This window comes from Ailuropoda melanoleuca, chromosome 3 (assembly GCF_002007445.2).
Source record: "Ailuropoda melanoleuca isolate Jingjing chromosome 3, ASM200744v2, whole genome shotgun sequence".
Classification (NCBI taxonomy): Eukaryota; Metazoa; Chordata; class Mammalia; order Carnivora; family Ursidae; genus Ailuropoda; species Ailuropoda melanoleuca.
The window spans coordinates 13,629,229-13,656,954 of NC_048220.1; the positions used below are offsets into that span (position 1 = coordinate 13,629,229).

The 27,726-nt window shown below is 41.5% G+C and overlaps 1 protein-coding gene across 3 annotated transcripts in view; it reads left to right on the plus strand.

Annotated features, from left to right (window-relative positions):
- The window catches only part of SNX24 (sorting nexin 24), a 150,198-nt gene that overhangs the window by 92,346 nt on the left and 30,126 nt on the right, over nt 1–27,726 (plus strand). For all 3 annotated transcript variants that reach the window (XM_034655921.1, XM_034655922.1, XM_034655923.1), the window contains exon 3: nt 2,390–2,494. In XM_034655921.1, the coding sequence (XP_034511812.1) occupies nt 2,390–2,494 (105 nt within the window). The remainder of the gene's footprint in view (nt 1–2,389; nt 2,495–27,726) is intronic.

Here is a 27,726-nt window from a genome sequence, read left to right on the forward strand (position 1 = left end):
TGGAGGGAGGCTGCAAATCCAGGCTCTGCCTGGTGGCTTGTACTGGAAGTGCTGACCTGGGAGATGTCCAAAGACCCCTTCTTTTTCCGTTAATGGTAAATATATTCTTATGTGCAGAAAGATGTTTTTATTACAGGTTTAGCTGCGCGGCTTTAACTGTGCATTTTCTTAGTGATTATTATGCTCCTTGTGTGCACGTATAGTAAAGGAGAAGTCTGTGATGAGAAAAGCTTGTTTGTCTGAGTTTTTGAAACTTTGAAAAACAATTTTGATTTTCTGAGCTGCTGTCTAGGCATTTTACAATATGAAAACCCTGCTCACACCCAGAGTCTGAACAGTCAGGTGAGGACTTGAATTCAGGATTTCTGCCATAAGTTCTCACTTTTCTTTCCCTGGCATCTTTTAAAATAACCTTTTGGAGGTAAGCCTTTGACAAGTTAGTGACCTCCGTCCCCACCACCTGTAAGTGATAGGTGCCTGCCACCCTCCTCTCTTATCGCCTGCTGGCTCGTGACCTGCTACCGCTCCCCTGTTTCTGGGATCTGTAATAAATCTGCTGACTCTATCTACATCCTTTCCATGGCTGTAATGAAACTGTGTCTTCATTCAAAACAAGCCATGGGGTTCATTTTCCCAGTGTGGGAGCTCAGATGCTCAGGGCTTGTGCCCCTCACTTAGCAGATCATAATCTGTGTATTCGTAACCAGCTCTGACTTCCCCCTACACAGTTTAGGTCGGTTTTCTAAGTTTTTAATTAGAACATTAAACTTCATGCTGCTTTAGTCAGTGTATCAGTTTCGTATTGCTGCTGTAACATATTAGCACAAACTTAGTGGCTTAAAACAAGATGTTTATTTTTTTATCCTTCTTGAGGTCGGAAGTCTGAAACGAGCTTCACTGGACTGAAATCAAGGAGGGGAGCATCCATTCCCTTTCCTTTCTAGCTTCTAGAGCTCACTGGGCTCTCGACCCTTCCTCTGTGGTAGAAGCTACCATGTACCATCTTCCAAACTCTCTCTGAATCTGACCCTCCTGCTTCCTTTTTCTAAAGAATCTTATTACACTGAGCCCACCTGGGTAATCTAGGAGAATCACCCCATTTTAAGACCCCTAATTTAATGACCTCCGCAAAGTGGCTTGCCATGTAAAGTAGCATTCACAGGTTAGGATGTAGATGTCATAGACAGGATGTGCCTCCCACAGGCAGCTCTAACTCAAGTTCCAATAGAATTTTTCTCTTTTATCTGGTTCCTTCCGCCTCCTGCCCAGAAAGGCTTGGCCGAGAACCGTGATTTTTCTTTTTTCTTTTTTTTTTTTTTTTTAAAGATTTTATTTATTTATTTGACAGAGGTAGAGACAGCCAGCAAGAGGGAACACAAGCAGGGGGAGTGGGAGAGGAAGAAGCAGGCTCCCAGCAGAGGAGCCTGATGTGGGGCTTCGATCCCACAACGCCGGGATCACGCCCTGAGCCGAAGGCAGACGCTTAACCGCTGTGCCACCCAGGCGCCCCTTGAGAACCGTGATTTTTCTTAAACAGAATTTGGACCTAATTCTTAGGAGCATTGGAAGCATCAGTCTTTCTCTTTTAAAAAGCTGAAGTTCATTCTGTTGCAGACCTTTTGAGAAACTTTCCAGCTGGTGTGGTCTAGTTCATGTGGCATTTCCAATGAGTTGGTTATAAACATTGCATCTTATTTTGAGTTTTTATGTGAAATAATATGTAGAAAAGCTTTTCATCTGAAAAGTACTTCTTCTGAGCAAAGTTTCTTTCTATTAATTGATTTTGGAAATTATAAACTACCTTACCTCCATTTTGATGCATTTACTGAACTTTTTTTTTTTTTTTTTTTTTTTTTTTTTTTTGCATCTACTGAACTTGTAACTTTTCAGAGAAAAATAATTCTGGTCTGAAATACTAGACAATATACAACCATAACAACTACCAAAAACACAAAACTCTTATCCTGAAACCTGAACATGTAGGACAGCTAAATAAAGGATTTTTTTTTTAAGATTTTATTTATTTATTTGAGAGAGAGAGAGAGAGCGTGTGCGCATGTGCATGCACATGAATGGGGGAGGGGCAAAGGGAGGGGGAGAAAATCTCTAGCAGACTCTTCTCTGAGCATGGAGCCTGACGCAGGGCTTGATCCCAGGACCCTGAGATCATGACCCGCGCTGAAACCAAGAGTAAGATGCTCAACTGACTGAGACACCCAGGCACCCCTAAGTAAAGAATTTTTTTAAAAAAATTTCAATACAATTATATTTTCTTCTGTCTTTTTATTGGAGATAATGGTGGTTCATTTTCTTTTATTGGCTTTCCCCCTCAAAGAATATCTTTATAATTGAGACTTTTTCTGTATTTTTTCTGTTTCTATCTTTATAGCTGAAGAAATGTATAAAAACTCCAGAAATCCCTTCTAAACATGTTAGGAACTGGGTCCCAAAAGTCTTGGAACAACGACGACAAGGATTGGAGACATATTTACAGGTAAGATGTGTTTAGATCCTCAGTTAATATAATGTCGCTTAAATAAACTTATATCTTGGTATTTTATTCTCACAACTTACAGGTGAGATGAAAAATACATCAAGCAGTCAAATATTCTAGATTAAAAGAAAGTGTAAAATTATAAGTATATTGTTAGTTGGTCCTTTTAGCTTTAATTAGGTTCAATTTGTCATTATGCGGATTGAGGACATGAACATTTTGTGGAAAGGTAAAAACTGATGGAAAGCAGGTCTGTCCATTTTTGAGTTCAGCTCTCCACATTACTTTGTTTCTTGTTTGCTCTCCAAGATTTGTTGCTTTCTTCTAGCATTTGCCGAGTTGTTAGATTTTGGTTGTTGAAGGTGTAGAGAAACCAAATTGTCGTTGGGCCTGGCTAGTCCATCTGTGGAATCATGTTGAGGATGAGAGTATAAAAATTGCCTGTGATGAAGTGCCAACTTCTTTGAAAATTAGAATGTGTGTTTCTAAAAGAATGCGTTCGGATGCTCTTTTCTGCCACTGAGAGGAGCAAGCAGAACTACAGAAGCAGGATAAGACAACACTTGTCCCAAGTAAAAAGGAAAGCATGGAATGATGTCAGCTTCTCTGTTTTGGGTGTGTGTGGTTTTTTTAAAAGATTTTATGTATTTATTTGACAGAGAGAGTGAGTGAGCACAAAGGGAGCACAAGCAGGGGAAGCGACAGGGAAAGGGAGAAGTAGGCTCCCCACTGAGCAAGGAGCCCAATGCAGGACTTGATCCCAGGACCCCGAGATCATGACCTGAGCCGAAGGCAGACGCTTAACCGACTGAGCCACCTGGGTGTCCCTGGTAGCTTCTCTGTTTTAAAATAGAAAGGGCTAGAGGCCTCCGATGAATAGTCCACGTAGTTGATCCGAACAGCAGCACACAGGGCAGGTGCTGGGACGGCTCAGACCGGGTGCTCAGCCAGGACACTGGGCACTTGAGAGGCAGGTGCATGGGAATGACCCAGGTGAGTGTGGCCGAGAGGACGAGGAAGAGAAGAGCTGGACCTCACCTAGGGGTTACAGGTTAGCCATGGTGATCTCTCCCTCTGAGACATGTGGCACCGCAGAAACAGCAGCTTGTACTGTGCTTCCCATTAATAATACCCCATGACCCGTTAAGCTTTAGCGCTAGGGTAGATGCCGTGTAGGCAGGTAGCCGGCGGCTCTGGGAAGCCAGCATACGGTGTGTGTGACAGACTTTTTCTGGGCGGTTGTGCCTGATTCGCTGTTGTTTGGAACTTGCGGAGAAGCTATCCCTGCAGGCTTGTACTTGGTGATAAATTCAGATGCCAAGAGTCCCTTGGTGGCCTTGTCTAGTTTTCCTGTCTTGACAGTGTTCAACAAGGAAAGCCGACGTGCTGAAGGCCTTGCGAGCATCTGAGGAGGGCTCTCTCGACTGTTTTTGTTCTTCTGCTTTGGAGCATTGTGGACAGACCCTTCCCTGCCTCTCTGGAAGCAGGAGATGAAAGGAAACGGGGACCACAAATGACAGGAACGTATGTGGCTGCGTTCCTCGAGGCTGTGTATATGGTGCTGTGGGACTTCCAGAGCTCCTGGCAACAGTGTCGGGCAAAACCAAACTGAAAAACAAGACTTTAGACATTGTATGCGAAGGGTAAGAATTCATGTTCTCTGTAATTAAATGGAATAGGTAAACAATGCATTCTCATAGGCCACATTTTCCACAGATATTGTATATCTTCAGGCTTTCCTTGTAAAGAATGCTCTCCTCTTTTTCCTCCCGTTGTATTTGACACATGACTTCCATTACAACTTAGTATAAACAGTTTAAGTTGTTTGTACTTTGGATATAAATATGCAGATAAAATCATCTGGCACAGAGAGGAGTTTACAGTGACTCTCAAATTGAGCTTAGAATTTTCTATTCTCAGAAATAGGGCTTGAAAGATGTGGTTAGGGACCGAGAGGGCTTGCTTCCTGTCGTTCATTTAATATTCATTTTCTTGTCGCTTAGGTCCCCAAGGAGGTCCAGGGAGCTCTCTCTTCTCCCTTCTCTCCCTGATTCTGTTTGCAGGCAGTGGGAGCTAGATGGAAGTTGCAGAGATGAGTGGGAATGCTTTATTAGTCCCAAGTGAAATGAAAACCCTGGGTCGCATGTCATTTTTGGATAACTTTTGGTGTTCAAGTCTTTGTAGGAGTAAGACATTCTCGGTACGCACTGGATGGGATGGCCCTGTTCTGGCCCATAAACCTGAGAAGGTTTTCACACCCCACAGCCATAGCATCTAAAGCTCTGGGTGACATTAGAATGTTTTCCAGTCCAGCCTGCCTCCTGCCCTTCAGTTATACTCATTGTCATCCATCTGGCCTCAGTTTCCCCCTCGTAGAACAAGGAGATGAGCACTTGAGAGGGCCACAGAAAACAACTCTTCCTCTTGTCCAAAGAACAGCTAGTACCTTCAGGACCATGGGTGAGTGCAACAGCATTCCGTAAGGTGGCCCTCGCAGCTCTTTTATTTTAGCGATGGAGGAACCGAGGTCTCGTGTGGTTACAAAACCTGCCTTACTCCCTGGAGTTTATTAGTTAAAGACATGGACTGAAATTCTAGTTTCTTAACTCCCCCGGGGGCTCTTTTCATTCCGCATTGTAGATTTTCTAATTTCTCAGCCTTGACATAGTTTTACTTAAGGATATATTAATAATCGTAAAAGAGGCGGCTTTATAATCATAAACTGTCACAATTTAATTAACTACGCTCCAGCTTCCTTGATAGATTGATAGATTCATGACGTTTTATTTTTTATTTTTGTTTTTCTTTTTTATTTTGATTGGTTATTTTTTAAATCTGTAACTTGAAAATGTAGAATCCTATGAAAACTGTCAGCATGCATCTGTTTTCCATGTTAAGTCATCTGCAGGGAAATCCAAATCTTAAGAGTACATTAGTTGGGGTGTCCCAAACTGATTTGACCCTCAGACATGGTTTATAGAATACATCCTGCTTTTTTTTTAAATTTTATCTATATTTGATGGAGAGAGAGAGCACAAGCAGGGGGAACAGCAGGCAAAGGGAGAGAGAGAAGCAGGCTCTCCTCTTGAGCAAGGAGCCTAATGCGGGGCTCCATCCCAGGACCCTGGGATCACGACCTGAGCCAAAGGCAGATGCTTAACCAACTGAGCCATCCAGGTGCCCCAGAATACATCCTGCTTTGAGATGACTTCCCATTTTTCTTGAGACCCCTCTGAAATAAAAGTACAAAAACTTCACAAGTAATGAACCTCCACAGTTAAGTAGTAGATAGGCAAAGGGAAAAGGGGATCATCAGAGGAAGAAAAATTTTTAACAACTTTTGGGAAGATAGAATGTTCTGGAAGTGCATGAATGAATACAGCAGAGAGCAGAAGGGAGCAGCTCTGAGACCATGCAGTAGAGGAGGGAGGCAACCTGGCCACAGCTTTGCTGGAGAATTTCTGGGCTTAGAGTCAGCAGGTGAAACCGAAAAGCAGTGGGCCCATTCAGAGTGTACACATGGAACAGATGTCCCAGCCACTTGTTCTCTGTGGAACATAGGCAGCCTGATGTTTATGACTGGGCCAAAAATATTTTTAAAGGCTTTTCTCTTCAATACAAAACAGTACACCAAGATATTAAATAGAATGAGGAGAGCTAAGGCTTCTCATGTAGATATTAGGGCCCCGAGTTCACAACCCCCACCCCACCAACTGAGCCCAGAGGAGAGCTGACCAGATTGCATGCTCCGCCCACACTGTCTTTCCATGTGGAAGGAGGCCTGACAGAGCTGCAGAGGAAACCCACGCAAGCCCCCCACACTGCTTTCTTCAGTGAGATCTGATAACCAAGGATCGCCAGGCCTTTGAAGAACAGAAAGACCAGGATGAACTGAAACACTGACTTGTCAGGATAGAGATAATTCAGAACACAAAATATGTTCTAAAGATTGGTTTAATAAATCTAGAGAGCTGCCCAAAAGCATTACATCCAAAAGATGACACTAGGAAACTGTAGGACGAGCGGTCGGGACACACGAGAGTTCGGATTTGTTGTGCCCTCCAACTGGAAATATTCAGTGGCGGCTCTCCAGTTGGGAAACCATCCCATAAAGTACAGATACAAAAACTGTCCAACAAAAGACAAGATGCATTGAGGCTGTATCCAGATCTAAAATCCTGGAGTCCTAGAAAGCAAAAAGAGGGGGAAATACAGAGAAGTACGAGAGGGAATAATCAAAAGGAAAGCAGTTGACCATTTCCCCAAGCTGGAGGCTGTGAACCTTTACACAGACAAGGTGCTCCAAGGGCAGAGCATGAAGAACGATGGAAACCCGCCAAAGCTTAGACACACCAGCAAAATTTCAATGCTTCGGAGATGAAGATCGTACTCTTCCAGAAAAGAAAAACCAATGGTGGCAAGGTTGAGGTTCCCTTGTGGCTCCATTTCCTTATCTGAGACTGGCTTAACGGTCAGGTCCCTCTCTGTTCTTCAGAAGCAACAGGAAATTGCACACTGGCTTGGTTTTTAGACAGCCATGTTCCATGGGAAGTTCACATACAGCCCTTGTTGCATCTGTTGCGATAATGTGAGATTTGTTTCTGAGAAAGGGACCCACATCACATGTCACTTATTGGAGGACAGCAGAGGTTTATGTTTTCCTCTTATTTATAAGGAGGGAACAACAGTGAACTATACAGGGAGGGCAGCTGGGTGGTTTAGTCGGTTAAGCGTCTCCCTTAGGCTCAGGTCATGATCCCCAGGGTCCTGGGATAGAGCCCCATGTTGGGGCTCTGTGGTCAGTGGGGAGTCAGCTTCTCCCTCACCCTCTCCCCGCCCCCCTGCTCATGCTCGCTCGCTCTCTCTCAAACAAATAAATAAATTCTTTAAAAATATATATACAGGAAGTGTCAGGAGCTAGAATGAAGTGGCTCGTAGAAATCATGATTAAGGATAATCTGAGCTAAACAAAAATGCCTTAAAATTCATTTGAGGAAGACATTTGCACAGCTGATGTGGGGTTTGTTAGACAGTACATGCAGGATGCTGTCTTCAGAAGACCCGATTACCTGATTAGCCCACCCCTCATGTGTTTTTAAAATCGTGTAAGACGTATACTGTTCCGTTGGGCCAGTAGTCTTCAGCGGACCACAGTATTGTATCTTTAACTCTGCCAATAGTACATGAAGCGTTTATTAAAATTGACACCGTGTGCTTGAAAATGTGTACCCGCTAATTCTTGAGTGCAGTGAGCTATATATACTGGGATGAAGTTTGTTAAGTGCACTTATCAGTCGGACTTGGCTTTCTGATGTCTAGGAAGAAAGGTGTGTTAAAATGTTCCACTTACATTCTGGGACTGCTCCAGTGACTGAGCTTAGGTCCACCATCCCCGCTTTCTCTTGTCTCTCTCCTTCTGAGGTTTTGCTTTTCTTGCCTGCTTTTGGATTGGTGGCAGATTTTCCCCCCCTCTTTTCCTCTTTCCATTTTCTCTCCTCTGTTCATTTATATCTGTTTTTGTCGGAGTTCCCTGTTTTCTTTATTCTCCTCCTGAACACGATAAGGACCTTAGACTGTTTCCAGTCTGATCACTCTAGATAGAGGATTCTAGGTTCACAGCCTTTTTTCAGCCCTTGGAAAATATTCTGCTGCTTCCTTCTGACTTCTATGCCTTCTAAAATAAAAAAAATCCGCTGTCATAGTATTGTTTTCCCTCTCTATGCAAGATGCTATTTTAAGATGTCTGTTTGCAAGATTGTATCTTGTCATTATCTTCAGAAGTTGGATTATGATGTGTCTCGGTGTGTATTATTTTGGGTTTTTGTTGTTTGAAGTTCTCTCCTTTCACTTCTCCTTCCAGGACTGTGATAATAGGAATATATGTTTTTTGGCTCTGGTCCCACAGAGACCTGGGTCTTCTCCATGGTTTTGTTTCAGATTTTTTTCTCTCCATTGGTCAGATAAGGTCATTGCTGTTTTTCTGTCTTTCCATTCGCTGACTTCTTCCTCCACTCTTTCCATCCTGCTGTTGAACCTGTCCACTGAACTTTTTATTGTGGTGACTGTATTTTTCAGTTCTAAAATTCCCACTGATTCTTCTTTATAGCTTTTATTTCTTTGCTGATCTTTTATATTTTTCTTTTTTAACATTTTATTAATTTATTTGAGAGAGAGAGAGAGAGAGCACAAGCAGGGGGAGGGGCAGAGGCAGAGGGAGAAGCAGGCTCCCCTGTGAGCAGGGAGCCCGAGGCGGGACTTGATCTCAGGACCCTGGGATCATGACCTGAGCTGAAGGCAGATGCTCAACCGACTGAGCCACCCAGACATCCCCCTTTGTATTTCTTTGTTGAGTTTTCGTATTGTTTCTTTTGTTTCAGACGTGTTTGTCATGACTCCCTGAAACATTGTTATGGCTGCTTTACAGTCACTATCAGATAATTCTAACGTCTTTGTCTCCTCGGTGTTGGCATCTATTGATTGTCTTTTTTATTCAGTTTGAGATCTTCTTTCTTAGCATAGTTGGGCATAATCGATGAGTAACGATGAAATGATACATAGGATCATGAAGTAGCAAAGTATTGCCAAGTATTGGAAAAATAAGATCGCTAAGATGCTATAATACATTTTAGAAAAGAATCCAGTGGATGCACATGGTAATCCTAAAACTGGAGGAATTTGATTGTCTTCTTTAAAGATACACAAATCTTGGGGCACCTGGGTGGCACAGCGGTTAAGTGTCTGCCTTCAGCTCAGGGCGTGATCCCGGTGTTATGGGATCAAGCCCCACATCAGGCTCCTCCGCTGGGAGCCTGCTTCTTCCTCTCCCACTCCCCCTGCTTGTGTTCCCTCTCTCGCTGACTGTCTCTATCTCTGTCAAATAAATTAATAAAATCTTTAAAAAAAAAAAAAGATACACAAATCTCTGTGTTTTTGAAAGACATGTGAGAAAGAATAAAAGTCATAAAATACCAGTTCTTATAAATAGAAAGCATAGGGGCACCTGGGTGGCTCAGTCGGTTAAGCGTCTGACTCTTGATCTCAGCTCTGGTCTTGATCTCAAGGTTGTGGGTTCAAGGCCTGTGCTGGGCTCTACACTGGGCGTGGATCCTGCTTAAAACAAATACAGAAGGAAAAAACAAATAGAAATCTGGCTTTTAAATGTGATCTGTCTTTTTTCTCTGATTCTTTTAGGGTCTTCTTATCATCATTGATATTCTTGTGTTTTTCATCTTTGGTGTTCTTACAGTTCTGCTGTAGAACTTTATTACTATAGTTACTATAGTTATTCTCTAAGTGTAGATTTTTTCAATATGTATTTTTGAGTATTTTGTGTGTGTGTATGTGTGTGCACGTGCATGCTCTCTGAATCTGAATGCAGACACCTTTCAACATTTCTGGAAAATGCTCAGGTATCGTATCTTTGAATGTTGCTCCTTTCCCTTTTCTGTTCCTTTTTTTGAATTCTCAGTCTCATAATTGTAATAACTGATATCTTCATAGGTCTAAGTTGTTTCTGCTGGTTCTTGCTCATGGTGCTTTGTTTCCTCTTAGGTGTGTATGTATGTGTTTTTGTTTGTTTTTACTTTTAGCTGGGTAATCCATTTCCTTGTACCTTTACCCTTAGAGATTTTAAGTCTAGGATTGAATTAAATTTGCACAAGAGAGAATTTTTGCTTGATTTTGCTAATCACCTAGGAACAGTATCAACTAGGACTTCTTAGGTTGAAAGTTTTTTGGACTACACAACGGTTATTACTCTAGGTTACAAACCTGTGAAGGGGTTTATTTTTTTCCCTGCCTCTGACTATCCTTCAGCAGCTTTACTTGGACCTTGCCTTTTAGATTCCCCCATGCCCACCTACCTTGGGCAAACTTTAGGCTTTATCTTCACTTCTTCTGTCCATGGAGCCCCCAAAGTGGATGCTCAAAGTCACAGGGTTCATGACTCACCCGTGGGACAGAACCAGCTTTGGTGCTTGCTTAACTATCAGGATTTCTATTTATATTCAATTTATATTCAATTTAAGGATGCTCTTGATTCCTTACTTTCTTATCACCTCAGTGATGCATTTTTAAACATTTCTTTTATATATATCTGTGTGTATATATATACGCACATATATATTTTATATTTATATATGAAAAATAATATATTTGTATTTACTTTATAAACATAACATATACAAAATATATTTAAATATATATATATATATAGTGTGTATGTGTGTGTGTGTGTATAACATTTTTAGGGTCCTGAGTATTCCTTTCCAAGAAAATATGGCGTAGTGGAGCGTTCAAGTGCTAAATCTCTCTTCGTGGCTATCCAGATATTGTTACCAGGATTTACACTGCAGACTTCTCTGTGCGGTGACAGACGTAATTTCCTATACCACTTTCTTCAAACGAAATCCTGTTCATTCAGGGGTGGGGTGGTGATTCTGCAGGAGTCTCTGGGAGGGTCTACCTGTGGCAAGCACGTCACGGGTCATACTAGAAGTGCACTTCACCTCAGGTCGTACTGGGGCGTATGTCTTTATGAAATGCCACCTGCCGTCACTCCTTCACCTGTGCTGTAAAGTAGACCTTCAACATTCCTGCAAGGCAGTTCCCAAAGAGGTTGCATCATGACCTCAACGTGTTTTTCTTTTTCTTTTTTAATTACATAGCCAGTATGTAGGTTTAATGTCTCCGTGTTCATTGAACAGTATTTTTTCATCTGCCTTTGACCTTTATTCAGCCACCACCCTCCCCACCCCAGTGTGCTTAAGGAAGATATTTTCTTCCAAAAACACTGGCCTCCTGATTCCACGGGGCATGTTTTCCAGCCTGTTGCCTTTCTTTTCCATGAGCTTCTCTACTCTCTCACTTGACCCCATCCCCCATCTTGCAGTAAGAAAGTACTTCTCAGGTGTTGGAATGGTATTTTATTTGGGGAATCATTGGGTGAACAGCTGCTGTGATGCCTCATCACCTGTTGCCACATGGAAATGCTCGAAGAAGGTCCTAGTTACCTTCAGAATCACGTGGTCATTAAGTGTCTGGTACCGCCATGGGTTCTCTCAGAAATGCCCCTTTCACTTAATAAGCAGCTTCTATACTTGTCGGAGCATGCCCTTAAACCATTTTACGAATCACAGTTTCTTACTTCTACACAGAGTGTATTTGTAGACTTCTTTTTTCTTTTTTTTCTCTTTTTTTTAAAGATTTATTTATTTATTTATTTATTTGAGAGCGCGCGCATGTGTGAGTGGGGGGTGGGGGCAGAGGGAGAGGGCAAGAACCCCAAGCAGAGTCCCATTGAGTGTGAAGCCAGACATGGGGCTCGATCCCAAAACTCTGAGATCATGACCTGAGCTGAAACCAAGAGTCGGACACCTAACTGACTGAGCCACCCAGGCGCTCCACTTTTGCTTTTTTTTTTTTTTGAAGTGAAGTGTAGTTGCCTANCCCCCTTTTTTTTTTTTTTTTTTTTTTTTTGAAGTGAAGTGTAGTTGCCTACAATATTACATTGGTTTCAGGCATACAATGTAGTAAATCGACAGTTCCGTGCGTTACGCAACGTTCACCACCATAAGTGCATTTACCATCCCTCACCTTATAACGTTATTATAATATTATTGATTATGTTCCCTATGCTGTACTTTTCGTTCATGGACTTACTTTTTAATGACTATAAACCACTTATAAATTGGATACTTTATTCTTACATTACATAAAATGTCTATTTTATGTCCAAAAGCCGTTTTTAGATACATTTTTTTCACTTTTGGTTCACTTCTTTGAAGTGTACTAGCATTAATGTTCTTTTGGGGGCCTTTTCTCCATGTACTGTGCAGACCCCCAAAGTTTATTTTTACTTTTTGTTTTAATCACTCTGTGACAAGTGTAGGATAGGCAGAATTGAGCTGAGAACAGCAGAGTAAATGAGACCAAACTGAGATTCAGGTCTCCTGTTTTCAAGGTTCACTTACCAGAGAGGGACTCCCTCTTGCTTTATCTCAGCAAAATTGCAGAGCTCTATAAATCATAAACTACTGGGATTGTGAGTGGTCAGAACTGGAAAGGTGAAGTTTAGAACAGGTTTCTGTTTAAGATCTTAGCATTATCATTAAGTCAGTTTTACTTTGTAAAGCAGTTTTCTCATTATTCTCATTTATATAATCATAGCTATTTACAAAGGTGAAATTTTTCTTGTGTAAAATGTTTTCATCCTTTTTGATTCTCCATCTTCCACTTTGGTGCTTTTTAAAAATTTTATTTATTTATTTATTTATTTATTTATTTATTTATTTATTAGAGTGAGAGAGAGAGCACGATGGGGGGAGGAGCAGAAGGAGGGGGAGAAGCAGACTTCCTGTGAGCAGGGAGCCCGATGTGGCACCCGGGACTCCAGAATCATGACCTGAGCAAAGGCAGACACTTAACTGACTGAGCCCCCCATGCACCCCCACTTTGGTGCTTTTAAGTCATTCACATGTATCTCTTCGTAGCCACCCAACTCTGACTGAGGAGTCATTGAAAATTTCTCTTTTCTTCCACCCCTGACAGGATAATGTCATTGATGAAGGTGTGTAACTAGCAGGGAAGCCCCAGGCTGTGCCCATGGCCACCCCACACCCTACAGCTTAGGTCCTTAAAAGTTTGAGTTTCATTCACAAATTAAGAAGTAATATAATGGCAGTTTTGCTTCTTGCAAAGGGCTTCCTTTAAAATGCAACTGAAGTAAAGAACAAGATCTTATGTATTGGGGGTGTGGGGGGGGGTTGTGCTTGTGAAAGAGGCATGTACAGCCGGAACTTCACAAAATCACCAGAAAAGCCTATAGAAGTAACAGTATCTATGAAGGTCCTACTTATAACATGAGACAAACTGTTCTTTGTTCTCGTTAAAGATTGTGAACTGTGTGTTAAATAATATTAATGGCTGGGATTGTCAGTACTTAACAGTACTTTCCTTGTACAAGTGATTTTATTGATCGATACTGACTCATTGTAACGGGGGCAGATTATTTTTACTGATTTTATCGAAACCTTAACCAAGTTTGTTAGTGCGCCCCATATCTTTAAATAGATCTAGATGATGATGTAGATTAAGAAAAGCAAACCACCATCCATCTCTTTTTGATCTGTTAATAACTTAAATCCATCATTGCTAGCGAGTGTTCTCAGATTCTCTTGCACATACGTTTCTGTGGTGCCTGCTTAGAAATCCTGGAACCGTGTGATGCTGTGGTTGGTTGTTCATACAGGAAAACCCTAACCACTTAACCAGAATTTGGCAGGCAGGTTTGTCATCGTAATTGGCGAGATAATTGACAAAACAGGAAGAAAAAAACCTTCACAAGTCCGTTTCCTAAATTTCGTTTTTGTCGACAGTGACCTATAGATTCTTAAGTTTTGTGGTGGTTCTTGAGGACATTTTTGTGCTAAGCTGAAAAAACTATGAAAGTTGTAAATACTTAGTCCAGTATTTGGTATTTCTTCTCATCTATTTTAAAGATTTGTAATTTAATTATAGAGAATTTTGGTACTTAGTATCAAAAGTGTTCTGTTTTTCTGTGTAATTTGCTTGCATCCCATGATCTCAAAATGAGGTGGACTTTATTTAAAATAATTTGTAGTACAGAGCAATTTTTTAAATTTCTGAAAGTAACCGTATATATCGACTCTTTAAAGAAAGCAGTACCGTTTCCTTCCAATGAAATAAATCAAACCAGTATTTTAAAAATTCAGATAATGCATCCTGGCTTCCTTGGGGTGGGTGAGCCTGGCAGAGAAGCCTGACCTACAGAGCTATGGATAATGAGCCTTCAGAGGTCAAATAGGTCAGAGGTAAGGTCAGTAATGGCAATTTGAAAAGCTCTTGGAACCTCAAAAACGTCTGTGGTTTCATGGAGAGGCATTTGTGTGGAAGAAGGGAATGGATTGGAAATATGCACTCCGTGCACTTGGGCCCCAAAGCTTTGATTAGGCTTAAGACTTAAAACTTCGGAATTTTAAGACTGTGAATTATCAAATATTGACCACCTGGTTTGTCAGTCTGTACTGATTTCAAAGAAAAAAAAAAAAAAGAACAACTTCTCAATAGCCATGAAGTTAGGTTTAGTGCCCTAAACTAGCGCCCTGGGTTAATACGATGAATGTTTTGGGCTCAATCCTCCAGTGGAGCCATCCGGGCTTGTTGGCAGGCCCAGGGCGGCGTGCTGTTTCTAGAAAGGGGGTGGGTGAGATGTGGGTATTATCACACAGACTTGACTCATTTCTGGAAAGCCAGCTCAAAGTGCCTTCTAGAAACAAGTAGTCACTGATGTCGTTTCATGTATATAGACACAGAGATAGCCACATACTGCTTTTTCTTCACATTCAAACTTACCTGAAAATGTGGATGCTTTTTTTCTGATAAAAACTTAACACCCTGAGCTAGCATTCCGTTTCTGTATTAGTTCTTTTTAGATGGCTGTAGAGGGCTTGAATCCCTCTTCAGTGCTGCAGTTTTCCATTCAGAGAAGGTTTTAGGAAGCCTGACATTATTCTTGAATTGCCTCTGATTTGTATTTTATCAAATTTGTGTGTGATGGACTCCTGAGTTTTAAAAGAACTGGCTTTTTTCGTGAGGTTCACTTTTAGCTTGAGGACTGTTCCACAGTAATTTATTTTCTGATATAATCAAATCGTCTATTTCTTAGACGATTTGTTCACAGACATCAGGAGTTTTCTCCTTGCAGATGAATGTGTTTTTATTTTGTCAGTATTTTTGTTACTGTTCTGATTTATACATCTGTGCCTATTGAAAAACTTTTTGAAAAACATGAAAAATTAAAATTAAAATGGGGCACCTGGGTGGCTCAGTCAGTCAAACATCTGCCTTCAGCTCAGGTCATGATCCCAGGGTCCTGGGATTGAGTCCGGGATTGAGTCCCCACATTGGGCTCCCTGCTCAGCGGGGAGCCTGCTTCTCCCTCTCCCTCTGCTGCCCCCCTTGCTTGTGCGCTCTCTCTCTCTCATTTTGTCAAATAAATAAATAAAATCTTTAAAAATAAATAAATAAAAATTAAAAATAAATAAATAAAATTTTAAAAAATAAAAATAATTGTCTGTAGTTCTTCTCCTTAGACCACTGTTAAGGAACCAGGGGCAATTTTTCCTTAGAGGACATTAGATGATTTTTGGTTGTCACAATTTGAGGGTGGGGTGCTCGTAGCATCTAGTGGGTAGAGGTCAGAGATCCTGCTAGAAATCTTGCAATGCGCAGGACAGCCCTCAACAAATAGTCATTTGGTCCAGAACGTTCATAGTGGCACAGCTGAGAAACCCTGATTTAAACATCTCAAAATCATGGTGTGCTTCCTTTGCCTTTTTTCTGTGTGTATTTTTAATCCTATATTTTAATATATTTGATATGGCCCCTCTCATGCTTTATAATCTCTTCTTTTAATTTATAAACAGATCACAAATCTGCATTGAGAAAAAAATAAAAACATAAAACCATATCACAGGCATTTACCATATCACAGGCATTTACCATAACTGTGTTGCGTATTTGCCCAAGACAAGGTTTTGAAAAATATCTTTTTTATTATGAAAAGTCTCAACATATAAAACATAGAATAATATAAAATTCCAGATACCCATCATCTATCTTCAGTAATTATCAACTCAGTAAATATCAACCTATATTCCCAAACATACCCCCACCTTCCCATATTATTTTGAAAAAACTCACAAACATCTTTTATCTATAAATATTTCAGTGTATATCTCTAACGGATAAAAGTTATTTTAAAAAACTATTTTAATAAAGGCTCCATAATATTCTATGGATGTATTATAATTTATTTAAGAGCCTGGTCTTAAGTTTTTGGATTGTCTTTAATTTTCAAACTAGAGTGTTTGGGGGGTTTTTTGTTGTGGTTGTTTTGTTTTTGTAGATCTCCATATGGCGTATTCTCCTTGTCCTACAGGTGAAGTAGAAAGTGTGTAAACTAAGCAAGGGAGGAATGAGCACAAGACCCTTAATTTCATTAAACACTCTGTAACTGGTAAAGATTAATGTCCATATCTCCTGCTAATTCTTTCCAATTACTTAGTTCATATAAATTCCCAAGCCTGGTTAATTATGCTGAAGTCAGGTAGTAATTTTGAACAGTGTTCCGACAACAAGGGAATTTTCCTGGTCTAACCTTGCCCTCTCCCACCAACTCTCAGCAGATTAGGCCCTCAGCCCGGAGTCCATTCATTTTCTGCTCAGGCCTAATTGCTGCCGACTGGCTGCCATAGGTACCTGGCTAGCCTGCATGTAAGGAGGCAGGGACTTCTGAGAACAAATAAGGAAAGATTAATTGTTTGTTTTGGTTCCTCCCAAGAGAAATGTGGGTGCTTAATCAAGAAAAATAATTTCTTCTGTTGATTTGGCTTATTTGGAGAAAAGATAATTGTGTAAAGGTAGGTGCAAAATGATGCTTTTTCTAAGAGGTATTGCCACTTACCTACACAAGAGACAAGGGTGCAGGGAAATAAATGTAAGACACAGACGAAATGGATGGGGATGGCCCACATTTCTCATAGTAAGTAATCTGGCTGTTGGGCTTTCATTTGGACCAATAGTGCTAGCTAGAATTGTCATTTGTTTTGTCTGGATCTTTGGAAAACTAATCAGGGAGACAATAGTGTAAAAAAAAATCAACAACACTTTTCCAAATTGTTCTTAATTGCTGGAGTACAAAGTGAACTAAATGCTGTGATGTTTCCAATTAAGGGACCTGTTTCAAGCCAGCACTATTAAATCTATCTTTCCCAATCTGATAAATAAGCGATCAAGGAGTGGAGGAGATTAATTGAGAGCAATTAGTTCCAGATTCCTTAAAATAGGTAAGCCTACGTTAGTAATGGTTTTTGGCAATTTTGGGTATGGTAACAGTGTCACACCTTCTAGCCGATCAAAAACAGAAATTGATGAAATGTTATCATATTGCTTATGATTTTTAGTATCAAAAACCATTTGCTTTCTCAAATCTCAAGTTATATGAGGAAGACTTTTGATATGTTCTAAATCAAAATTGACCCTTGAGTTTAGCGAATGCATTAAAAGAGAAATGTATATTGTCCCTCAGACCGGCAGGAGTAGAGTTAAACACCAGAGTGTCTACACGAGGCAGGAGTCAGCATAATTTTTCTCTGAAAGACCAGCTGGTAAATATTTTAAGTTATTCAGGCTGTACAGTCTTTGTCACAACTACCCAGCTTGGTCATTGTACTTCAAAAGCCGACCTAAGATGTTAATAGAGGGAACTTAACAAAGGAGAGGGCCTGTGTTGTAATAAAACTTTATTTACAAAAGCATGCAGCAGGCCAGGTTTGGCCCTCGGGCTATAGTTGATCCTTGCATTTAGAGGCTAGTGCAGATTGGGGCAGATGACCGACAGGAGAGGACTGGAATGGACGAGCAAGGCCTGGCATCAGGGGGATGTAGGTTCAGAGTCCTGAACCCCCACTCACTGCTGTCTCAGCTAGGGTTGTAACTTAACCTCTCTGGGCTCTGGTCACCTTCTCTGTAAAGGGGGTAAAAAGGCAGGCCTCATAGAGTTGCTCAGGAGGACCACGTGGGCGAAAAGGCACAAAGCAGCATCTTCAGGACCATGCAGGGGGTTGTCATTAGGAAGTGCTGGTGGAACTCTTTTATCCACTCACTGACTTACTCCTTGATTCATGAAATAAACACCTTTGAAGGACCTGTCCTGGGACACGTACTCTACATGACGCTTTGCATGTATTCCTTCATCGTCCTCACCACCATCCCAGCTCACCAGCATCATCTGATATTTGCAGTGTCTGCCTAAATTGGACTGTTTTGTATATGACGACATGCACGAACCCTGTGTGTAAAGCAGTTCTGTTTTCCTCAGTGGACCAAATAGTAGCCAGTACATCGGGCACATCAGTTTGAACCTTCGGAAGAACCCGCTGGTCAGGGAGACAATTTGAAGAGAGCCTGTGTAGGGACCTCGCCCCCGAGGGGGCGTTGCGTGCAGCCCTCTTCCCAGCAAGTGTCCAAGGCCAGTGTGCGCAGTCACCCCCACTTGAATGCGGAAAGCAGTCATGAAACGTGCAATTCTGTGTATTTTTTATACGGCAGGGAACTGCAGCGGGCTCTATTAATATTGCTGTGCAGATGGCTTCTTAGCCCTTTCACAGTCCAGAGGTCAGGCAGTTGGAGTCCACCACCAGGAGCCTCACTCAGGCGCCCTGATGGGCATTAAGGAGGGCCCGTATTGCACGGAGCACTGGGTGTTATATGCAAACAATGAATCATGGAACGTTGTATCAAACACTAAGGATGTACTGTATGGTGACTAACATAACATAATAAAAAATTAAAAAACCAAAAAGAAAAAAACAATAGCCTCTTGCACTCTGAGGTGCCTGACAAGGTTGTAGTACTTGATTTCCACTAAACCCGAGGGGTTGCATGACCTGCTTCCAACGAAACCTCACAGAACGTGTGAGGCTCTTAGAAGGATGCCTTGCAAAGGAGCTGCAGACTGCAGGCAAAACCAGAAATTGCTTGCGCACATGTGCGGTGAACAGCAGGAAGGGGGCAGCCTTGGTGCCGACGCTGCCCCGACGCCCGCCAGCAGGCTGTAGCCGGGCCTAACCCACCCCCTCCCGCTGAAGGCCCTGGGAACCCCAAGTGGGAAAGTCAGTGGCTTTTGAAAGAACACAAGCCTGCGAGAGAACAGTTTGAAAATGGATGTTTGACAGAGTTTCTGTCATTGTGGGATTTGGTTGCCAAGATTAATGTGTGTAATCTAAAATTCTTCCTACTTCCCTTAAAACTTGGAAACAGAGTTTTCTAGCCTGTTCAAAAACCTTTCACAAGAAGAGTTTCAGTGCGTCTTGGATCCAGATTTTTCTAAATGCAACATTTTCCACTTGTTCTCCAAGAACAACTGTGTGACATCAGGAAAGAAGGGAATTTCGTGGCCAAACCTCATTAAAATGTCTTTGTGTTATTGGAGGATGGAATTGGAAAAATCGGTATTATGACTTAGTAAGTGCAGCTGCTGGATCTGCCTGTCTTTGTGAGATAACTGTTTTTGACAAAGGCGATTCTCAACACCAAATATTCATGAAATGAACAAAATTCTCAGGCACGCTCAAACACGGTGGAGAACAGTCCTTGTGTTCCACCTTTAGACAGCATGCTGAGTCCCATTGGTCTCATGTTAAAGTATCCTTATTTGTAATTTTTAATAAAAACATTCTTTCTCTCATTGATAAGCACAGTAAAAATTTGTTTTAAATCTTATTTCGTCTATATATTACTTTAAATTTTCCTTTTGCGTGTGTTTTACATAGCACATAATTTTCTTATTTTAAGTAGGCTCCATGCCCAGCTTGGAGCCCAATGCAGGGCTTGAACTCATGACCCTGAGATCAAGACCTGAGCTGAGATCAAGAGTCAGACTTGACCTACTGAACTTCCCAGGTGCCCCTACATAGCACATAATTAAAGCAGTGATAGCTGTATATGGTGTATGATTAAGTAAACACACATATTTTAGGGTAAGGGCTGAACCCTTTTTCATTTGGGAGGCGTATAATGAAAAATGTTTGGGATATATTGCTCCCTCTTCAGGAGATCCTCTGTTCCATTCATGCCAAGGTGTTTTAAGTAAGTGCAATAGTGTTATTACAGTGTGTTTAGAACTTTCAATATATATATATATATTTTTTTTTTTTTTCCTGTAGGGCTTACTTATAATTTATTAAACAAAGTGCTCTGTTTCCCGAGAGAATTTTTTTTAAAGACCTTTCCCAATTCAGAGCTTGGCCAACTCCCATCTTGCTTTTGGACTGTTACGCGGTGGGTTACTTTCAAGCTAGACGAAGAGCCTCCCCTCCACGTCCTGGAATCCAGAATGACTTCTAGTTGTGGCAATGCCCTTCAAGTCTAAAGAATGTCTAGTACTTTCAGATCATTCCCTGGCTTGGCCTTCTCTCCTTCTCTGGTCCTCGTTTACAGAATGAGCAGTGTCTCGTTTTGGTTTAGTTTTACTTTCTCCACAGAGGATGTTTGCTTCTTCGGTGGGGATTGTGGCTTTTAGGCCCCGACCCTTACAGTGATTGGAGAGGACTTGTCATTGTCTCTTGCCCCGAGTGCTGTTCATGTAGCAGATACATAAATAGATTTCTCTCCCTCATCCATCCGGGCAGGAAGGAGCAGTGACTTCTGAGCGGAGGGTATGTTGTTGGAACTCTCATTGTCTGTCCCTGTTGCTGTTTCAAACCATTCACCATAGGAGACTCACCCTGGATGCCTCATGCCCAACTAAGACCATCTTCCTCTTCCAGATACACAACCAAATTCAGCACCATCATACCCAGGATGCTCCTTGGGCTTATTTCCAGTATTACTCATTGTTGCCCTGTCACGCCCTTGGTGGAGACTTTTGTTACAGACCCTCTCTTGTACTGTTACGGAAAAATCTGGGCCTTTCTGGGCCATTCATAGGTTCCATTATAAAATCATTCTTTTCACTAGTAATAGTCCCATGACTGTGTCCTGCAGGCTATTCGGTATTAGTCAGAGAAGTACTTTCCTTGGTCGTCATTGCCAAGCCATTCTCATTGTTCACGGCTCTGTTCCCTTCCTCCAAGATCATTGTGGTAGTTTCCTCATTAGCTTGGGCTACTCGAGTTCCCCTCGAGGTGGATATTCCTACTCAGCTTCTGGCCATGACACCCACCTGCCAAACAATTGTTCCGTGGCTCCTGGTCAGGTACCAGACTGTGCTGTTCCTGGCCAGGTGTTCAGAATTCTAGCCTTACTCTGCCTGTCTCTGATGTGCCAGCCGCACTGGCCTACTGGGACTTACTGCCTGCCTCTCGTCCTGGCCCTCGTGTTTTTCATACCCTGTAGCTGGCACATCCCCTTTTCTCATGTCTGTTTACCAAAGCACCCCGAAAGGCTCCTTGTAGTACTCCATCTTTCATGGGACCTTTCTCAATTCTCTATACCCAGATGTGATATTCTGAAGCCCTTGGGTGGCTTAGCTAATCGCTCAGCCAGTATATCTTACCTTCTGTTACAGCACCTAGGGTACTGGTCCTGCTGCCAACCCCCCAGGATTTCCAGGCCTGTCTGCCCCCCGGTTGGGCCCCCCCCAGCATCTTCCAGCTTCAGCTCAGTCCACGCTGACTGCTGTCCAAGCCTGCCAGAGGGATAGTTTGTTTTAATTAGTTTAATACCTGATACTATTCTAACCCTTTTCTTTTCTTTTCTTTTCTTTTCTTTTCTTTTCTTTTCTTTTCTTTTCTTTTCTTTTTTCTTTTCTTTTTTCTTTTTCTTTCTTTCTTTCTTTCTTTCTTTCTTTCTTTCTTTCTTTCTCCTTCTCTAATCGTTTGAAACATAATCTTATATTGAAATAAAAGTAGTACCCACTTTCATCATGCAGTCTTTTATTGCATAATATTCTCTGAGTTGATACTGGTATTTATTATTAGGTATGTGCAACATTTAAAATTGGGCTGTGTGGAAATTTTAAATTGTGTACAACAAAGAAGTCACCACAAAATCGAATCATAAGACAAAATGACTGAAAAAATAGGCATAGTACATAAGACAAAAGTCTAATTTCTGTGGTATGCAAAGAGCTTTTACAAATCACTAAGAGGAGGATAATCTAATAGGAGAACAGACAGAATTCATTCATTTAAAAAAATTGTAAATGCTCGGGGAACAAGAGGAAAAGATACCTGATTATTAATCAGCAGGTGGTAAATTAAAATGAGATATTTACTTATGGAACCGCAAAGATTAAAACAAAGCATTTGTACTCAGCATTGGTAAGGAATAAACACTCCCGTATACCTTTAAGGCAACTGCCAATTGCGGCATCCTCTTGGAAAAGCAGTTTGGCAATTCCCTCTCTGTGAATTGATCCTTCGGTTATTCTTGCATAATTGGGCTTGCTGTATGTAAGGCATGTATTTCACTACAGTATAGTTATAAAAATTGCCCAATAAGGTGGGAATTGGTTAAAAACCTATTGGAATATCCATACATGAGAAGCTATACAAAATACTCCATAGCAGTTCAAAAGAATGCTGTAATTCTCTGCCTGTAGTGACAGGGAAAGACGTCTAAGACTTACGGACTGATAAGAAATGAGGAAGGTTTTCCAGAGACAGAGATTGTTTTGATGCTTTGGTTTAGGATTAGTAACCTTCACAATTAGCTCTGTGAAGACCAAAACACAGGGAAATCTTGTCATCACTGGGAGTTCGAGAACACAGACAAATGAAAGATCTGATCTTCTTATGGTTGAAATTTTTAAAAGTCTTAATTAAGTGTAAGAAATCATGGTACTTATTTATTCTTAGAACCACAACTTTCTCTTGCTCCTCTTCTTACCGGCAAGACAGATCACATGAACTTCAGACCCTGCCGTATGACCCTAGCCGAATAGGAAAATTTGCTGTAGATGTGTGAGGCTGACAGTCACTCTTCCAGAGGGATGCTATTTATTTTTCCTTGGCACAGGAAAGGTGGCTGAGCATCCCCTGGTCAGCTTCTGCCGGGCCTTTGCAGCGGTAATTGCATTGTTCCACGTCTTTATCAAGGAGTCTCTCGCCAGTAAGTTTTTGGGAGGGACAAGTGTCAAGGATGAGAAGCCACAATGAAGTGCTCGTGACTGAGCAAAGATGACACTGCTCAGGTCATTCTACAAAACTTGTCAGTTTGCTGCCCAAATAAATGCCTAGAGTGCGTAAAACACGGAGCAGAGTGACCCCAGGAAGAAAAATCAATTGCAATTCATATTTCATACGTCTATAATTGCTTGTGAAAGCAAGGCACTGGTTTGTTTGGAAGGCGGCTTTGCCTCTCCTGTTGTTTCTTTCCTCATTTCTAATGGACATGTCTTTCACATGCTCTGATTTCCAGTGAAGCAAAATTTGGGGCCCTTTTTTTCTGGTCGGCATTACCATCCTTATTACCGGCACCCAGCACTGCATTTGATCCGTGCATTGAACTGTAGACAGGCAGAGCCCATGCGCTAGACGTGGCTGTTTTGATGTGAGGTTCTTGAAGGTTTGGGTGTTTTTATTATTTGTTGATTCATTTTGCTTTGAGGTCGGGCGGTGGGGGGGTGGGATGGGGAGTACTGTTGAAGAAACCATCTTTCATTGGGAGTGTTATTCGCTTATTAAGATTTTAAACATTAAAATTAAATTTGTGTGTGTGTGTGCTTTTTTATCAGGACAGGAGACCCATAATACCTGCTAATTTTGAAATTCACCCGGTCTGTCCTATCAGCCCTCTCTGGCTGCCGTCTCCCCCACCCCAAGTCTTTATCACGGGCTGCTACTTTTGGATTCGTAGGCCTTCTGTGGACTGAGATGTCATAGGCATGGAGAAAATGCTGCTCACTTTATGGATTACTGTTAGGTCAACAAAACTTTGGCAGCATTGATTAACTTGACAGTGAGTACAGCACTACATTTATCACTTATGGCTGTGCTGTAGAAAATCTAATAAGAGGCAAACAATTCCCTTTAGAGCAGTAACAGGTTCACTGTGGCTAACGGTGCATGCACTGGAAATTTCTGCCTTTAAATTATACCCTTGCCGCTGGTTGGGTCATTGACTCAAAGCTACTACACTTCTAGAGTCGTGCTGTTGTTATTAATTGCATCACTGTGATCTGACTTAAATAAATATTTAAATGGTTCTGTGTATGTGGTGTTTTTAAAACAAGTGGATGTATTCAATATGGTTCTAGAATGGTGACTTTAAAATAATGGCTAGAAATAGAGAGTTCTATGGTATGACACTAGGGATATGACAAGGAAAATTACTTCCCACAATCAGTGCTGTGGCTTGTGTCATAATGGAGAACTTTGGAGATATGTTAGCCTCACCTAAATACTTTGTAAAGAAAAGTCTTTGTAAAATAGTCTTTGATGTGGATCGACTACAAACGTGTACGAGCAGAAATTGGGTGAGATTTTTCTTTGTTCTTTTCTTCATGCTAAAAATATGCCGTTAAGACTTTTAATATTTATTTCTTTTCTTTCCTTCTGCCTATTAAACAGCATTAGTCAGTTTCCTCATATATTACTAGATTTTTCACAGTGCGCTTCGGTATACAGGTGAAAAATAGGACACGATATGTTTATTGGGTAGCGTACATTCTGTCCACGGATCAGAGAGGTGTGTGTAAAGTGTGATGAGTTCAGTAGATCGCAGTAAGTAAGAAAAGGGTTAGGTTTTTAAACTGTTGCAGTCGTTATCTGGACAACTAAAGAGTATTTGACTGATGGGTAACTTGTCACTTTCACGGTACAATATACAGAAAATCCAAAAATATAGTAAAAACAAAGCCACCCTCTTGGGGCAATTCTTATTCACATGACAGTGCTTTTCTTTCTCTTAAACTGCTTTTTTAGACTTTCTGGAAAGCTGTCTAATTTATCTTCCTTTTTTTCTTCTTCCCGTGCTATGCTGAAATTCACCATTCAGCTGGAGAGATCTGGTGAAAGTGGAAAAAAAATTCAGTTTTTTGTTTTGTTTTGTTTCAGTGCTTTGTATTTTGCTAGCAAACAGTCTTGAATGGAGGGCTTTTATACGAGAGCATCTGTGAGATGATATAGTTTTCTTTTTTGGGAGAAAAGTATTCTGCCTGAATCAATTGTCAAGAGGTTTAATATAATAAGGCAGCTTGGGTATGACTAAAAGAAATACCGCGTGCAAGAAATTCCCACAGCAGTTTGTTTTTAGAAGAAAAACTGAGCTCCCCAGAAATGTGAATACATTGAAAACCAAGACTTAATAAGACAGACCTTAAGAAGGAGAGGAAAGGGTTGCTGTCCATGTCAGTGCTCTCGTCCAATATTTGTCTCTGAGCATCTAAAAGGCCTATAAACCCACATTACTTTTTCTTGAGCTTTGAGAGGAAGGCCTGGCTTTGAATCAGTAACATTCAAGCCTGTTGATGTTAGTGTTTTGATTTAATTCCACTAGACTGTGTTCTCCTGTTCAATCTGTAGGGTAAATGGAACGTATCTCCCTTCCAAAAACTGTCTTTTCGGGAAGAGCCCCGTCTGCTGCTGTGGATTTCACAGGTTACGAGAGGAGCCCCCCGCCGCTTGCCCTAGTGAGCAGAGGCTGGCTATTGATTAACTATCACGCTGGCATCAGAACTACTCTTAGGATTCAATTTTTTTGTTGTTTTGCATATTTTATTGATCACAGTGGTAAATGAGCATCAAGCGTGCAAGAAGACGATGAATTGTTTACTTGCATAAAATAACCTTTCAATAAGGGAAGATGCATGGCTTACGCTTTGGTTCTGTTCTGCGGCCCGAAGCAGATGGCATTCAGCTGCTATTGATTTCCTTCCATAGTTAAGGAGCAGCCTGCAGCCCTGCATGCCCACTGCATTGTGAAAAGGGGTGTAGATTTGGGGACCAGGATGGAAGCCAGGAAGGACTGACTAGCCCTCCCTAAAATCCTAAGGAGACCCCCCAAAAAAAAAAGTCATTTTTGAAAAACCATGACTATCTACTTAAATGGAAACTTGAATTAACGTGATCAGATGTGTGCTGGTGTTTTTAGAGGAAGAACATTGGTGGTCATCACTTATGCAGATGTCTCCAGTGAATATCAAATTGGGTAATAATCAGAGAATACTAATTTTAAGCATGTTGTATCTAAAGAAAACCGAATAAAATCTTTCCTCCTGCCTTTGGGGTAGAATGAGGTCACCTTTAGGTAGATCACTGGCGGGGCCTGAAGTGCATGTAAGTTGTGCTGGCCTTCCCCTTCTTCTTGACCAGTTAATGCTTATGTCTCTTTGTACAATAGTCCGCCCAGAGCCTTTGTCAGCCATCACATTTGGTTTTGAAATGTCTTTCTATAATAGGTAGTTACAGAGGTTGAATTTCTGAATATTTTCCTTAAAGCTGCATCCAACAATGACTTTACATCTCAAAAACTAAGCATAAGCTAACCTACCCAGGGTGGCTTTTTTTTCCCCTTCCAGACTTATTAAATGAAAACCACTTGTCAAAAACAGTATGAACAAAGAGCAAATATATTTACATAATAAAACATGTATTTGTTATTCAGGGATGCACAGATGAGTGAAGTTGAGCTAAATAACAATTTTTTTTTGCAATTTATTATTTTAAATATAAGCAAAATACCCGCAACAAAAATGTATAATGAAGTTGCTCGCCCATAAAAGCAGAACTTTGCAGATTTGCTTTACTGGGTTCTTTCTCATAAATAAACTGTTATTACAAAGGACGGTCCCGAAAGCGTTCCCATACTGTTATTCTTTATCATGGAAACATTTTATTATGGGCTGTTTGTGGGGAGAGGGGCAAGTTGTTTTGTCTGCAGGGAGAGGGGAAGTTCACCTCCCTTGGTCCCAGGGGAGCCTGGAGCGAATGTGAGCTCCGTCTCCTCCAACCTCTCCCCTGCCTTGGCCATAAAGGTTTGGGAAGGTGAATTTTATTTATTGGTTTCCGTAACAAAGAGCATTTATTTTTCACGTTTCTTTCTATTCTCTTTTTCTCGTGTGAGAAAAGCCGCCTTGAAGAACAGAGCTGTTGGGGGGGGGAGAGGCGTTTGTGAGGTGCTGGTGTGTTGCGTGGGTGGTGTGTCCTGATTGGCCATCAGCGCATTTTACTTACCCCAAGTCCCTTCCACTGTCCAGTGCAAGGCAGACAGTACCTCCTCGGTGCTTTTTCTGTGAAAAGGAAGCTGGCATTTCTGAGGTAGGCAGAGAAGACTAGTTGGCATCAAGTTTGTCACAGTAAAAGGCAAGTTGCCGGCCGGGAAGCCGAGTGGGACAAGCCACAGAGAGGAGACCCAGAGCAGCACCTCGGAGGTTGGCAGTGCCCGCACCTTGTCTCGCACTAATGGGAGCGGTGTCCACGAGGCCAGAAGGTAATCAGGAAGCTGAAGGTGCAGGTGATAGTGTAAGGGAGAGAGAAGAATGCTTCTGAACCAAGCTCCCAGCACTCATTTTGCATGGCGGTGTGTCGATTGTGAAAAAATGAACACAAGATTATGAAGGTTGGGGGCGCCTGGGTGGTGCACTCAGTTAAACATCGGACTTTTGGTTTCAGCTCAGGTGGTGACCTCAGGGTTGTGAGATCAAGCCCTGCCTCCGGTTCCACGCTTAGCACAGAGTCTGCTTGAGTTTCTCTCCCTCTCCCTTTGCC